The sequence below is a fragment of the Pteropus alecto genome, unplaced genomic scaffold (genome assembly GCF_000325575.1).
Source record: "Pteropus alecto unplaced genomic scaffold, ASM32557v1 scaffold87, whole genome shotgun sequence".
NCBI classification, from domain to species: Eukaryota; Metazoa; Chordata; class Mammalia; order Chiroptera; family Pteropodidae; genus Pteropus; species Pteropus alecto.
Window position 1 is genome coordinate 19,445,909 of NW_006443225.1, and position 16,207 is coordinate 19,462,115.

The window sequence follows — 16,207 nt, forward strand, 5'->3', positions numbered from 1 at the left end:
GGCTCTTGATATGATTTGAAATTTTAAAAAAATTTATCGTTAGCCTTTAGATGTCAGAATATTTCTCATCTTTATTGTCTTTGTTTCATATTCCAATAATCTTTTTTTCTGAATTTTCTCTGTATTTATTCATAAATAAATGTTAATATAAAGTATTCTTCATATTCATCTAAGTTGGGAGGCTATAATTTTTTAAGATTTTATTGAAACATTTTTCCAAATTACTGTGAAAATGGCGTATGTAAACTTTATCAACTTTTTGAGTGACTTTAGTGTGCTGAAGTTTTTTCTATCTTCAAAAGTGTACTTTAGATTCTTAAAGTATTATCGTCCCCATCTTGAATAACTTTATAACGAGCATATTACCGCACATCCAGAATTGTGAAAGAAACACGTGTCGTTAAAGAAGAATCCGAGTCACGTGTATCCTTAAATTCTCCGTCTACAGAGAATATAAACAAAACCAAAACATGTCGCGAAATTTGAAGCAGTCAGCAATTTCCGGTGCTGAGAAGGGACGGATCATTGGAATGAGAAGGGAAATGCAAATCTTACCTATAGAAGAAGCAGCTAGCCGTTTAGAGGGACAGAACCAAGTCTCCCTCTAGCAATAAAGGAGAAGGACCTACTGTTCCCATCGCTTCCAATTTTCTCCCGTAATGAGTTTCCTGCTTAAATGTGCGTGCGGTTTGTCACCTTTCCCTAAGGGACATACCAGCCTCAGCGACTCTTTCAAGAGCCAGAGTTTCCTTATATTGTTCAGTCTGCTCTGTTGGGGGAAAATACACACAATTAGCCCCAGCCCGACCCTAGTGTGAGAAATATTCGGAAGGGCACGGAAAGTGTTGTCGAGAAGAAAAATAGACAAGAGAATTTTATTTTTCTTCCTATGAACTATTTAAAGGAAAAGCACACATCCAATAAAATGATTAGTTATCGCAAGAAAAAATGATGGCTGGACGTGTTTCTCAGAGTTTGGTTTGCTGACCGCGTGAATCAAAATTCCTCAGGTGTTTGTTAAAAATACAAATAGCAGATCCAACCGTGGGTCTACTGAAACAGAATCTATGCGAGGTAAAACTACATTAAAAATCAAACCAAACCAACCAAGCAAAATAATAAATGTACACATTCTAAGCCAGAGGTCAATGAACTATGACCAGTGGATCAAATCTGGCCACGGCCATTTTGTAAATAAAGTTTTATTGGTACACAGACAACTCTGCTAAGATGGCAGAGTTGAATAGTTGTAGCAGAGACTCTACGGTCCTGTCCGTAAAGCTTAAAATGTTTACTATTTAGCCCTTTATTGAAAAATTTTGCCAGTGCCTCTCACACTTGAATGTGCATGCGAATCACTCGGGAATCATTAGAGAAAGAAGGTTCTGATTCGGTAGTTCTGGTGGGCCTGAGATTCTGGTCTCTCTGATCTCCCAGGTGATGCTCATGCTGGTCTCTGGTTGGTCACGTTTAGTAGCACAGTCCAGAGTCATGGTTCTCAGAATATGAACAATACAAACTCTCACGTCCAACACAGACCTATCGGGTCAGAAACGCTGCAGGTGGGACCCAACTACCCATGTTTTATTGAGCCCCCCAGGTGACTCCTGGTGCTTTCTGAAGCTGGAGGACCACTTGTCCAGGTTGTCTTTATGCAAACTGAAACCTGATAAGCCATTATCCTCAAAGAGCCTGAAATTATATGTTTTTCTTAGACTCCATTGTTATTGATTCTCCTAGACACAGTATGTGTTTGTTGATCATAATAATTGACAGAGGAGACGCTGTATAGAATTGGCACTTAATTCCATATGATTAATTTCTTTCTTATATTCAGAATGGCAGCCTCAAATGCATAGAATTTCAAATGTGTCTTCATTGGTTTAGTTTAATTAATATGTTACTTTCGGGGGTCTTCTATTTGTACGGCCACTCAAAATAGCTTCAGATGCCGTGCCATTTCTAAAACGATCAACAGAGGGAGCTGCTGTTATAATCCTAATCCTTAAATTTCAGGGGAATTTTTCCTCGGCCGAGTCAAAGAAAGAACGACCTCTTGACTCATCTTTGGGTAAAATGGTGTTGTGTGCATGTAGAGTCCCTACTGTTCACGTCATATACAGCTTTTTCTAATTCCAAAAGAGCTATATGAGATGTTCGAAATGAGTACAACCTGTAAGCAGTTTGATTCTATTTCTTTCAATATTCACCGACGCCCCGATACATTCCAACAATGTCGAAGGCACGAGAGATGACTAAGACACAGGTCCTGTTCTCACCAACTGCGAGGGAGGGTGTTGACGGAAGCTTGTAAATAAACCTCTGGCACAGAACACGACCCTGCGCCTCCGTCAGCGAGGCGGCGAGACCAACAGATAGGTGCTTTGTTAAATTTCCCGGAAGTGGCCTTTTGGGTACGTGAGTGGTCACAGGAGGAATTGAACCATATGTCACCGAGCTTAATGATGTCCCTTACCGTAGCGCTAGAAGTACAGAATGTTAATCGTAATTGTCCAGTTTGTCAGCAGAAGGGACAATGTGTACAAAGCACAATGGAACATATTCCCAGGAGTGAGGCACCAGGACACAGATGGCAAGTGGACCATGTTAGACGCTTGCCTTCAGCCCGGAAAGATGTAAATGGGTTTTGTCTGGCATGGATTCAGGACTTGGCTTTGCTTATCTAGTAGTATCTAGTAGTTAAAGCATTGAAACAAATGATACTGCATCAATTTGTCCTACAAAGTGACATTTTTCCTGATCAAGGAAACCATTTTTGTGGTACATTCTGTACAATACGGGCCAAGTACATAGTGTCATGGAGACTCAATAAGTGTTTGCTGATACATGAAGAGATTGATAGAGAACTGAATGGCTGATTGGATTGACAGAATAAAGAGATAGTCAAAGTCTGATGAGTAGGAATGAAGGAAAAAGACAAACTAGAGGAACGTGGTGTAGGTCACTCTCAGGGCTTGATGAGTAGTTGGATATAGAGATGCAGAAGTCACTGGATACAAGCATGTCTGGCCACCAAGGGATGATAAGGTCTGAAGCATCGATAAAAAACTAGAGAGCTCCTTGAGCTTGAGGGGTAAGTGTCCAGGGACAAGTGGAACTTTAGACTGTTGGTGATGGAAGTTCTACACCATCCAAGATGAGTGAACAAGAGGCTGTCTGGAACAGAAATGGAGATCAGAGTTATCTTTACAGAGATCTTAAAATACCTTAGATATATGATCAAAAGGAAATAGAGTCCATCACAAATTTACTGATCCATTTAGGAAATAGAATCCATCACAAATTTACTGATCCATTTAGTAGCGTTTACTGAAGACTGCCGTGTTCTACGCGCTGGGCTGAGAACACCAGCCAGCCTTCCGGAGCACTTAAGTACATGCCAGGCACGGCCTGGTGCTGGGTTTGGGACCGTGGACTTAGATGAAATTGAGATCCTAGATGGGAGAGATAGAAAATAAAAGTCAGAGGTAAAATGTATGCTGTGGGATGGAGACATGGAGAAAAGACAGGGTGGAAAGCAAGACGGAGGATGTTCAAGTTAGGAGCTCTCCGCTGTAAATAGGGGGGCGGGGACGGCCTTACGAACAAAGCGGCACTTGCACAAAGCCAGGCGCAGGTGAAGGAACGCAAAGGCCCGGGGGCGGGGCCGCCCAGGAGCACTGGGAGGATGGCGGGAAGGCTGGGGCTTCTGCCGCAGTGGTCAGAGTACGGGTAAGCAGGGACAGCGGAGGGAGAGAGGTCGGGGAGAAGACAGGGACCAGCTCGTGCGGGACACGCGGGCCGCGTGCGTGATTTGGCTTCCACTGAGAGCGAGAGCAGAATCCACGGCAGGGGGTTTCAGTGGAGAGTGACACGATCTGACCTACTCTAATAGTATCACTCGAGCTCCCACGGGGGAAAAATAACTGCAGGGGGCAGGAAGAGAAGCAGCTGGAAGGCCGATCCAGGCCCGTGATGGCAGCGACGCGGGCCAGGTGAATCCCAGCAGAGGCGGAGCGAAGGCTGAGTTCTGGATCTCTTTCGAAAGCACAGCCAATGGGACTTGTTGATTGATTGAGAAAGAAAGATGAGAGAGAAGGGCACGAGAGAGAAAGGTGAATAAAAGATGACCCCACGTTTTTGCTCTGGGCGAGAGGGAGCGTGGTTATCGCCAGCCCGGATGGAGAAGCCCGAGATGGGATGGGTCACGAGTTTGGCTGGCACATGTCAAGTGTGAGCTGCCCAGCGGACAACCAGGCGGGGTCATCAGGAGGCTGCTGGATGTTTGAGTCAGGACATGACTCTTAGTAGGAGACGTATAGTGTGGGTGTTCGCAGCCCGAAGCCGGAGAAACCCCCCAGAGAATGGGTGCGGCTGGGGAGAGAAAGAACACAGAGGCGGAGAAAACACCTGGAACTAGTCAAGTTCCAGTAGAACAAGGAGAGGCCGTCAGGGAGGTTAGGCCACAGGGAGGCGCACTTAGAGATCAGCGCAAGTCCACTCGCCCTCATTGCAGGGCCATGCAAAGCGAGGAGAGGCCGAGCCCGCCAGAGTAGTCAAGGACCAGGAGAGATCGGATGCAGAAGGACCCGTTGCAAGTGGGGTGAGAATGTTCCAGACAGAGAGAGGTGAGATTAGCAAACCCGGCTCACTGGGGTAGAGGCATCAACAGCGGTAACTCTGGAGCCGGATGGCCTAGACGTGCATCCTGGCTCTGCCACTTACCTAAGCTGCGTGACATGGGTCCGATCACTTAGCCTTTCTGGGCCTCAATTTCCTCACCTATAAGGTGCGGATCATAATAACACATCTGACATGTTTGTCACGAGTATTAAATAATTCGATATTTGTATAATTTTCAGGTTACATGTCACGATGCATGCTAAATGGAGGTGTCGGTTCCACATCTAAGCACGTGGCGGTTTGGAGCGGCTTGGAAATTGCAGTGGTCGGAGTGCAGAGTGGGTGGGGAGACAAAGCGCTGAGTCCCGGGGGCTGGCTCCACGACCGGATTCCTGGTTTTGAAAGAGCGTTCTGCCAGTAGAGTGACCAGGTGACATTAAGCACAGAACAAGAATAAGGGGGGGAACTGGGGTCCCAGGGAGAGAAGGAGCAGAGGGAACGGGAGGGCGTTGAGAAGATCACACCGAGGGGGCTCGGCCACGAGCTGGACGTGAAGAGCGGGAGTGGGACAGGCGTGGGCGGCTTCCGGTGTCCAGGTGTATTACTGGTCAGCTAAGAAGGAGGAAGAACATGTGTCTTTAAGGAAAGACAATACTCCCGTTTTGTAGGACTGGGTCCTTCTGGCATTCAGGCTGAGATGATCGATCGGGCACGGGAGGAGGAAGTGTGGGAGGCAATCTGATGTGTGGCTGTAACCTCTGTCACGTCGCAGAGTTCAGGCTGGACGCGCAGACTCAGAAGTCAGCATCGGGTAGCTGGTTTGGTGCCATCAGACCAGAAGGGATGTCTCAGGAAGAGCATGTCCGATGAGCACTCTGAAGGAGAGCCCAGGACAATACATCGTAATAGAAGTTACGCAAGTGTGGTCTCTCTCAAAATATCTTATTGTTCCTGTGATGATGTGCGATGATAAAGTGCCTTATCATGTCAACAACGTTTACTTTTCGCTTAAAGGAAGCACTTCACAGCTTCTCCTTGGCACATCTGAATTGCCAGCATCCCTACTCGGGTGCTTTAGGGTCTTCATTAAGTAAAATAAGGCTGACTTGAGCACAAGCACTGTGACACCATGACAGCAGATCTGATCACGAGATGGCTACTAAGTGATGACAGGTGGGGAGCGTCTAGCACGTGGATACGCTGGGCAGAGGGATGGGTCACCCCTGGGTGGGAAGGAGTGGGAAGGTGCAAGGTTTCATGACTAAGAATAGTGAGAAGTTTAAAACCTATGAACTGTTTATTTTGGGGATTTTTGTTTTCATTAACCATTTTCCGACCGGGTTGACTGTAGGGGGCTGCTGTGTCCGGTTTTCCTGAGGAGCAAGGAGGCCAGATGGATACATAATTAATTATGGTGTTATATTTCCCACAGCCGCTTAAAAGCCAAACGTTAGTATTGCTATAATCATCCATTATTAACGATTATTTTCACAGTCCAAATATGAACTGATAGACATAATTCAATTTCTAGGCTCATCTCCTTCCCTTATTTTTCATGCCAATATTTTTACCTACAAAGTATTTTTTCTAAGTATTACAACATGACTAAATACACTTGATATTGCTGGTGAACCTGTAATTTGGGATTATGCTCTCGCTTACTCTGGAAGGACTTCACTCGAGCAACCACCGCAGTTAGATTATGCAAATATTCCGATGATGCTGAATGGGGCGGAAAGGCTTCTTCTTCAGAGTGTTTTCCAAGAGCCGTGTCAAACCAGCCACCATCAGTAGCATCTGGTTCTCTTCGGCCTCCAGCTTATTCTAAAGTAAAATGTAATCGGAGTCATTGTTCTTTTCCACTGCTGTTTTTTTGCTATAATTCGTAGACCATTCACACACCTTTCTCTCTCTCAGAAACGTTTATCTACATACGAACCATCGGCATCGAATACTTATAGGCCCACTGCGTGAGAATTATGAAGAGGGTCAAACTACAACCATAGCTAGAAAGTACTGGAAGCATATTTCAGCACAGCTGGGTTAATGGCTTTCTCCCAGTCAGAGGTTTTAAGCCATGGGGAGGCTTCTTGGTGAGGGCAGGAGGCCTCCGCCAGCAGGAGGATTTAAGTAGAGACTGGATTTATTTCTACCAAGGGGACATGAATGAGCTTTAGTCAAAGCAGCAGACATGTACAATGCCTCCAAATTCTAGCATTTTAAGATTCCTCTTTAGTTCTGAATCCAAGTCACAAATCCATATTCAGAAATGGAACTACAAAACTTGAAAAGATTTACGAATAATACGTCCGCTGGAGGGACAGCTAATTGGGGCAAGATCAGGTTTGACCAGGAATCACTGCCAAGGATAAATATTACAGGACTTGGGTGTGGGCACCAGAGAGCAAGTTTTACTTCTGATTAAGCATTAGTGACAAGCTAGTTGGGTTCTGTCAGAACACGGAGGCCTGAAGGCTCTGGGTTGAGAAAGATCGGTTTTGAAAGAGCGAGGGCTTTGCCCGAAACACGAGAGGCCACTGCCGCTATAAAGCTTCAAGCAAAAGGAGGACTTGATATTTTCCCCCCAGATTTAATGTCACTATCATGTTCATTGAAAAGTGCTAAATCAGAGGCTTGCTGAATTCAGAAGTGATTTTTATTTTATTTGTTTCCAATTAAGATTTATAGTTCCACTTGCTTTCAAGTGAAATATTAGGCAGTTATGATTTTCTGTTCCATAATGGAGCCAAACTTTTGTTTCTGTAAATATAGCTTAGAAACGAAGATGTGAACCCAAAGGCAAAAATACATGGAAAGATATTCAATTCGAGAAAAAAAAAACACGCCTTTTTTTTTCATATAATGAGAGATAAAGTAAGCCATTTTCGTGTAATAAGTAACATTCAAAGGGACCCTGGTAAATGACATTCTTGCCTGTTTCTAGAAGCTGGTCCTAGTCTAGAACAGTAGAAGAGAAGAGCATTCCAGAATATACTTCGGTTGAAGGGGTCCGTTGCAAGACTAGTGTGGGTCTGTGGCTTCTCAGTGGATTCATTAGGACCCCTCTTTCTTGACTGATTGGAGTTTTTATTACTTCGCACGATAGATTGATAATTAGCGGCAGAGGTGATAATATTTTATACCATGCAATGAATGCGATACAACGTGTCATAACAGAGCCATAGTCTTTCCCTGGGAGTCACACGGCCACCAGGGGAAGCTTTGCCTCTGCATCTCTTCTCTCGAAAGGGGCTGTGGATGACGTGGGAATAACAGCACAGCAGGCTTTTCTGGTCCTTGCCAGGCTGCTGGGGACAGTGGAGGGTCCCTGTTCTGACTTGTACAGTGGCAGATTTTACTACACAAGTTCTGTTCCTCGGCATATGTCACAAGCTCCGGGACAGCCAGGTGTCAGTATATTCCCAGGTTCATGGAGATGAACCAATTCTAAGACCTAGGGAGGGTGGGTAGCGATGTGGGTTGCTTTGTGATCTCTATCAGTGTTTCTTGGACAAGATATGCCTGATCTGAGCAGGGTTTACTTCAAGTGGCTTTGTGGCATTTGGCACATCAGTTAAAAGTAGGATGTATCCATTTAGGGCACCCACCTGGTTCCGGCCAGAGAAATGACCTGTCCAATCAAACGAACAAAAATCTAGAGTTTCCAGAGGTCGTTGAAAGCAATAGGACTATTTATATGCTCTCATCCGCACAAAACAAACCACACACACGCACACATACACACACACACACACACGCACAAAAGCAAAAGCAAACAAACAAAACAAACCCCCCAAACTGTATGGTGTCTTCTTGGAAAATTCACTTAATACTATAAAGATAAAATTTATCTGATGTTTTCATATATTTTATATTATCAGAATTTATCTGATTTTTCAAAGACATTTAATACTGGGTATTTTTAGAATGTGCTGAGCTAAAATAGAAAAAAATTTTTACTAAATGTTGGTTAAATGAAAAAAAAAGAGAGAAAACAGAAATGCAGCCTCTTGCTGATATGAGCTCAGGTTACGAAGCCCTCGAGGACCAGGACTGGACCCCAGTCCACACGACTATCAGGTGGTCTGAAAAAGCAGGCTGACTTGAATCAAAAGAATCTGTCATGTACGGACAGCTCTGCTCGCCGGTCATTTGTGAGTAAGCAGACTTTGCAGACTTTGCAGACTTTGCAGATCACAGCCTTGCTCTCAAATTTCGGTCCCACACCAGGACCGCTGGCATCCCCTGAGAGCTTGTTAGAAATGCATGATCTTGCACCCAACTCTGGACCCACTGAATCAGAATCTGCATTTTAACAAGCCCGCTGGTGATTTGTTTGTACCCTAACATTTGAGAAGTACTGCATTATAGTGATCACTATGCTTCCCTGCCCCTTTCTTTGACTAATCTGGCCATATACTGAGAGAAGACTCGATTTCTTGAACATGGGCTGCTTAGTGGTCTCTGCCATGAATTTATTCATCGAGGTGCTCTCTCTCCACCGGCTGCATGCTTGCTGTCCTTAGGAAATGATTATATCCTGTAATCATATCTGTGGGAGGCGCATTTATCTATAGGAACTATACTTGGGAAGTTGTCTTTAAGTAGAATGACACGCTACAACCCAAAGCTATGTGTGCGACTGTAGAATGCGAAGCTGACCAGCTGCTCCGTTTTACCACTAGGTGGAGATAGAGTGATTTTGAGGATTTTTTTTTTTTTTTTAGGGCGGTGAACTAGGGCAAGAACACTTCTACACTTAGCAAGCTGAAAGGGACTTAAGAAATCATTTAGCGTGAAGCCTTAATTTTGCAGCTGAGAAAACTGGGTTTTAGAGATATTAAGGAAAATTGCTTCTGTCTTACAAATGGAAGCCTTCTAGAACTACTAGGGGAAGTTGCTAATAGACCTTGATTTTTCAGCCATTTTCATCCATAGGTTAGTGTGTTATCCTCCAGCATGAAGGAAGACGCGATGTGACACCTACACTGCCTCCATGCTGCCACTAAAACTAAGGACCAGTACAGTGACTTTCACTGGTAAGAACGGGCCAGGACACAATGATCGGTCCTTGTTCCTGTATTGTAATTGATCTCAGCTGAGTGGTAATCGTCCTCCCTTTCTCCAATAAAGAAATACTCAAGCATCTCATGAAGTCCTACGGGATTAGATTAGATTTGTTTTCACATTCCTGGCATTTACACCTGCTATTGGGCTCAAGTTAAGTAGCCTAGAACAGGGCTTCAGAGAGCAGGTTAAGGAAGTTTTTCAGAGCTTGAAATCCGTTATTCTGAAGAAAGGAAAGGAGTGTGACTTGAGGGCTTGAGGGACATTAGGAATGGCCTTCTCCAGCCTCTGTGTGTACACGTTACAGGTGAGAGGCACCTGAGAGGAAGGATGGAATGCGCGGCTTCCGGTGGCAGAGCCCTCGCATGCTTCTTTGTTCCACAGGGGACGCTAACAGGTATTTCGGTCCATATCTTTCTGTTTTGTTTGTTGGTGTGTTTTAACCGCAAAAGGATTATTTCCACTCATCACATCGAAAAGCGTGTTTAAAAGTTAAGTTTTAGGTAGTGTTTCTGGTTTAAAAACTGCTTCCTAAATACCCAAGTATTCGGTGCTATAGTGACATTTGCCTTTTGACATTTCCGTAACATGGTTGATTATGATAATCTAAAATTTCCACCACTGAGTCCTGGCTACTATCATCAACTTCTATACAAAAAAAAAAAAAAAAAAAACAGGTAAAACGCTAAATCAGCATATTCAGAATTCACAAGTCCAAGCAGCCAGGAGCTGCTTATGCAGGTGGCAGGGGCAGAGGCCGCCGCAGGTGTCTGGCCTCCAGCTCTTGCATCACTGGGCCAACGAGGTGCTCAGAACCTGCACGTTTCTGGAGCAGTGGCGGCTCAGTGCAGGTGCTTCGTGGCACTGAGTCACTCGCTATTAAAAAGGCACCACAAGGAACACTCGGGTGACCTAAAACTAGAGCAGGAGCTTAAAATGTAAGGAATACAATGCAGGGGCGCCGATGTCCTGAGGCATGCTGAGAGATGACCGACCAGCCTCCGGCGTGGTCTGAGAAGGATGGTGGAGAGCCGGCCTCCCGGTGTGGTTCAGGGCTGCAGCCCCTGTCCTGGGCTCTGCGAGGCCCCTGGCAAGCTAAGGGCAGCCAGGTGTGGTCCCGCCTCATGAGGTCCGGGTGAGAAAGGCTTGCATCAGGATGCTCACTCTGGAAACTTTCCCTGCCTCATCTCCTGTTCCAGAAGACTGACAGAACACTCCTCCGCAAAGCTCGGTGGAGTCCAGAGTTAATGGGTGTGAAGCGTCCAGGAAGCGCAGAATCTGGCACAGGTGGGGCCTCAGTAAGCGGACCTTCTCTCCATCAAGGCGCTGGCCTCTCTGCGTGGCAGCTTCCTCGCCTTGACTCCGCCCACTCCCACGGGGACCCACAGTAAGACCCCGTGACAAGTACGCCTTGAAAAGTATGACGTTCTACCTACAAATACGGGGCGTTATTATGATTAAAGGTGAAGAGAAAAATGCCTCGGAGTCTGAAGACTCTGGTCTGAGAATATGAAGGGCCCCCTCGGCTGGGAACAGAAACCGACGAGCCATTCCGGAATGGGAGCATTTGGTGGCTGGCAGTGACAGTCGCTTAAACTGAAACTTCCTACTGAGTTGCAGTGCGGAAACCGCACTTTCTAGGACAGCGCCACCCACACCTGCTGATAAAATCATCTACCCCAACGCAGGTGTACACCCACCCTCAGGTCCTAACTGGGTCGGGGGTGGCCCGAGGGTGGGGAGGACAGGTTCCCCCAGCTGGGTGTGGGATGTGAGTTTGTTCAATGACGACGAGCAGAGATGAATAAGGCAAATAAGTTTCTCAATTACTCGGTTAACCAAACCGCCGATGAGCCCATTTGTGCCGCCCAAGCCCGGACAGGGCTCGTGGCTGCGTCGGGGTGTTTTAAATGGAGAAGGGGCGACAGCGTGGCGGTGACACGTGGGGTCCAGGAGAGACCGGGCGGACTTGCGCGCCCCCCGCCCGGCTTCCCGGGCGTACGGGGGCGCCCGTGCCCGGGGCGCGGTGCTGTAGAGGATCTGAACGCGGGGCGCGCCGGGCGGGTTCCCGCTCGCAGGCGGCGCAGGAGGCGCCTCGCCGACCCCGCAGGTGGGGTACTATAGAAAAGTATGTAACACCAAATTTAATAACCTAGAAGAGGTGGACAAGTACTTAGAAGTATACAATCTTCCTAAAGTGAACTGGAGAATCTAAATAGACCAATCAGCAGTATGGAAATTAAAACAATCATTAAAAACCTACCAAAAGTAAAAGTCCAGGACCAGATGGCTTCACCAGTGAATTCTACCAAACATTCAAAGATTTAATACCTATTCTCCTCAAACTCTTCCAAAATTCGAAGAGGAGGCACTACTTCCCAACTCATTTGATGAGGCCAATGTGCTCTGGTACTAAAACCTGGTAAAGATAACACAAAAAGAGAAAACTACAGACCAATATCTCTCATTGCAAACACAGATGCAAAAATCCTAAATAAGATATGAGCAAACTAAATACAGCAATGTATTAAAAAGATTATACACCATGATTAAGTGGGTTTCATCACAGGGTTCCCCGTCCCTGTCCCCATCACCCTTCCTCCCCGCCCTGCCGCCGTCCCCTCTCCCCCGCGCCCATCGCGGCCGCACCCCCTCCTGCTCGCCCACCGCGCGCCCACCGTGCTCCACCTTTTGTTCCGTGATGGCGCGCGGGACGCGGGGCCGTGGAGGATCTGAGCGCGGCAAGGCAGCAGCTTCAGCCTCGTCCCGCTCTCGGCCCCACGGCCCCCGCCCCAGGCCCTCTGCCCGCCCTCACGGGTGAGCCCGGACCTTGGGGCGCGCGCTGCCCAGCAGCTTCGGGCATCCTTGCCGCCCCACCCCCCAACCCGCGGCGGCGGTTAGGCGCGTGGCATCGGCGGCACCGACTTGCGCCGGGGTTGCCCCGCGTGGGGTTGCCTCAGTGGGTGGTGGTCGTGCGCTGCAGGGCGAGGGACAAAGAGATGAGCGGGCGGTGATGGAAAGCTGCACCCCGACACTGCCAGGCCCTCCGCGGAGGCCGCCTGACCGCACGTGGGACGGGCGTGGCCACGAGGCACTTGACGCACAGGCTTCCTTCCAAGGGGAGGGGGGTCCCTGTGACAAGGTTCAAGTTCTCACTCAAAGCACCGCTTCATTTTCTATTCCTGTCCTTTTCTAAGTCAGCGATAATGCCTGCGTGCTGGTTGAGACATTGGGTGCATTAGCAAACACGAACGGACCTTCGTCGCAGGCCACTAGGAGGTGGGATGGAGTAGCATAGCCTGGGTCCTGTCTGGAAGGGGGCTTCCGCCCCTAAGACCACTGTGGGGGCTTTAGAAGCCGCCATCCCACAGCTGATACCATAGCAGCTCCCTGGTGCAGAAGTCACTGCAAAGACCCCCTACTGGCACTTAAGAGACACTCCACCAGCGTTTCTGCAGGACAGTGGTGTCGGCTGGCTCTGCAGGGAATCCTGAGTATTATTTCTGATCCTGTGAGTAAAACAAGAAGTCCGTATTTTATTTATTTTATTTTTTTACTGTAAGCCTAGATCAAGATGACTCTGAAGAAAGCCGTTTACTGCTCTCATATCTGTGTGTGTTCACCTGTGAGGACCAGAGGAAGCTGTTTACTGCCCTCTGGAAGTGATGTGTTTATCAGATGGCTTGTCACTAAGGTTCTAGAATCACGAGGGCTGCCAAGCTCTGTCCACTAGAAATCTGCCCAGAGCGGAGCCCTTCGTTTGCCCATAGTGAGAATGAGTAACGGCCCAACCAACAGCACGAGGCTGCGGCCCTGCACGGGTAGAAGACAGGGCTCGAGGGGACAGTTCAAGCCTGGCTTGATGATCGAGTTTCCTTCTCAATGTTAACATCCAGGGGAAATACACAGATTACAAATTAAATGTGACAGCGATATAGTAATTGAGTTACATAGCTATGAAATGTTTTCTATATTTGAGAGTAAGATTTTTTTCTCATCTATCACCATCATGATTGTGCTCTTTTGCCTCTTGTAAGAGGTAAATTTGTGCTATTTGAGTATCTTAAGATTGGTTTCTGTTTGTGTAGTGTATTTATCAAATATCAATCAGGGGCCCTTTATGTGCCAGACTGTGTGCTGGAGTCGGCAGAATCAAGGTCAATTTCCGAAGTCTGGATTGCTTCCCTGACTTTCAGAAGGCCAGCGTGGCATGGTGGCCGAGAGCTGAGATTTGGAGCCACGCTGCCTGCGTGGTTGGTTCCCAGCTCCATCACCTTGCAGCTGAGTGAGCTAGGAAGTCACTTGCGTGCCTGTATGTCATGTGTGAAATGGAGACAGGGTTGTTGCAAGGCTTCTGTGAAGTCGTATCTGTCAAGTGCTGGCGCGTGGTGAGCCCGGGGTATGCGGTTACCTTAGTTCTTGATAGGTCAGTGACAATGCACACGGCAGAGTAATCACGATGCAACCACCGCTTTCCTTCTGTAAACTGTGACCCTGGTCTTCCTGTCATTTAACACGCTTAACACTTTACAGGCGTGGGGATGGCCCTGCGGAAGATGGGTGCCATAGCCAAACCCGATTGTATCATCACTTCTGACGGCCAGAACCTCACCATAAAATCCGAGAGCACGTTGAAAACAACACAGTTCTCATGTAAGCTGGGAGAGAAGTTCGAGGAAACTACAGCGGACGGCAGGAAAACTCAGGTCAGCTCGCACTTCCCTGGCCACAGGTGCTTCTGAATGGCCGCCTGTTAATGACATTGTCCCTGTCGACAGGCAAGAACTTGATGGAAAAGTCTCGAGTTATGTTATGAACTGAGTCTTGACAACTTAGTAAAAGGACCAGTTCGTGACTTAGTCTACTCGGAAAAAGGGTTTAAGGAGCACGAGAGAGGCTGAGTGTTCTAGACTGAAAAGTGTCAGCCATATCATGAATAAATCACTGGGGCTGGTGATATAGGCCCAGAAAGGAAAAGATGAAATGTCGATTAAGGAGGTTACGAGTCGCGGGAACACTCTTGTAATGAATGCGCTTTGGAAGATTAAGAAGCGTACTTTATTTTTGCAGACTGTCTGCAGCTTCGTCGACGGTGCGTTGGTCCAGCGTCAGGAATGGGACGGGAAGGAGAGCACCATCACCAGGAAGCTGGAGGGCGGGAAGATGGTGGTGGTAAGTGCCAGGCCTGTGTCTTCTGGGTGTCTCGTTTGCGCTCCTACTTCACATCACTGCGCGGGAACCGCTGACCCTGAGCAGGACAGCTGGGGTAGGGAGGGAAGGAAGGACACGCCGAATACGAGGACACTGGTAAGTGAGGAAGCCCTCTGTGGGGTGGAGGAGGAGGGGATGGAGCCGGCGGGTAGCCGAGCGGGCTCGAGGCCACACTCTGCTGCGACATTGCAGAGTAGTCTGGGCAAGCCCCACAGTGCCCTCCGTGGAACGTGCCTCTCCATTTCTTTAAAAAGGGGAATAACACTTGCCAGGACCAAAGCAATCATGTAGATACTGCCAATCAATACTCTAGTGTTCAGTGACGCATATGCACATCTTAAGCAAAATACCAGCGTCTAGCTTTGCAAACCCAGGAGTCCTAAGCCGTGTCTTCTCCGTGTGTGAAGCAGATGACGAGGTTTGGTAGTTTTCAGATCCTAGCACGTAACTGCCACCATCATCCTGGGATGCAAGACTCACCTAAGTCTTCAATGTCGCTCTTTCTCTTAGGAATGCGTCATGAACGACGTCACCTGTACCCGGATCTATGAAAAAGTAGAGTAAAAATTCCATCATCCTCTGGACAGGAATTAGCTGCGAGTTTAAACGGGCTCAGTTCAATGAGCAGATCTCTATGATTTTTTTTTTTCATTACTGTGTTCAATTAACAAACGTTTTACATTCAACTATTTCTGAGTGTTGGTTTAATTAGGATCATCCCTTTGGTTAGTAAATAAATTTGTTTATGCTAATCCAGCGTTGTATGCTTTTTTTTTTAACTTTATAGGAAATTAGTGATGAGTTTTAATAATAATGAATTGCATAAATTCTGAGATAATCTTGAGCGTGCTACATCAAGGTCACGTTTTAGTAATTTATATAGAGAGTTATTTCTGTGGCAAATACGCTACCAATCATTTAAGCTTGCCCTCTGCTATTCGAACTTTAGCGACTGAAGAATCTTACATTTTTGGCAGAGACCGGTGAAAAATTGCCACGTAAAGTGTTAGAATAGGTTAAATTCCCAAACACCCGTAATTCACATTTGGAAAAACAAGTTTATAGTCACTGGGCTCCAGCTGTGTGCGTGACCCCCAGAGCAGCGCTCGGAGGAGCCAGCACATCACCCGTACTGTATGAGAGAAAACGGTTTTGAGTAGCTTGTGTGTCCGAGGGCGCAGGAAGTACTAGGGGTGGACGAGACCGACACCTCCTCGCGTCCGCTTAGTGACTGTCCATCATCCCTGACACTGCCTCTTCTCAGCTCGTGTAAAGACCCCGAGTCTGAAGTCCCTAAAGGTGATAA

At 47.2% G+C, this 16,207-nt stretch overlaps 1 protein-coding gene across 1 annotated transcript; it reads left to right on the top strand.

Annotated features, from left to right (window-relative positions):
- Positions 1-14,021: 14,021 nt before the first annotated feature.
- On the top strand, positions 14,022-15,653 carry FABP5 (fatty acid binding protein 5). The gene is made up of 3 exons (XM_006924049.3): positions 14,022-14,396; positions 14,761-14,862; positions 15,412-15,653. The coding sequence occupies exons 1-3, from the start codon at positions 14,232-14,234 to the stop codon at positions 15,463-15,465; spliced, it is 321 nt and encodes a 106-aa protein (XP_006924111.1). The 5' UTR covers positions 14,022-14,231; the 3' UTR covers positions 15,466-15,653.
- The last annotated feature ends 554 nt before the right edge of the window (positions 15,654-16,207 follow it).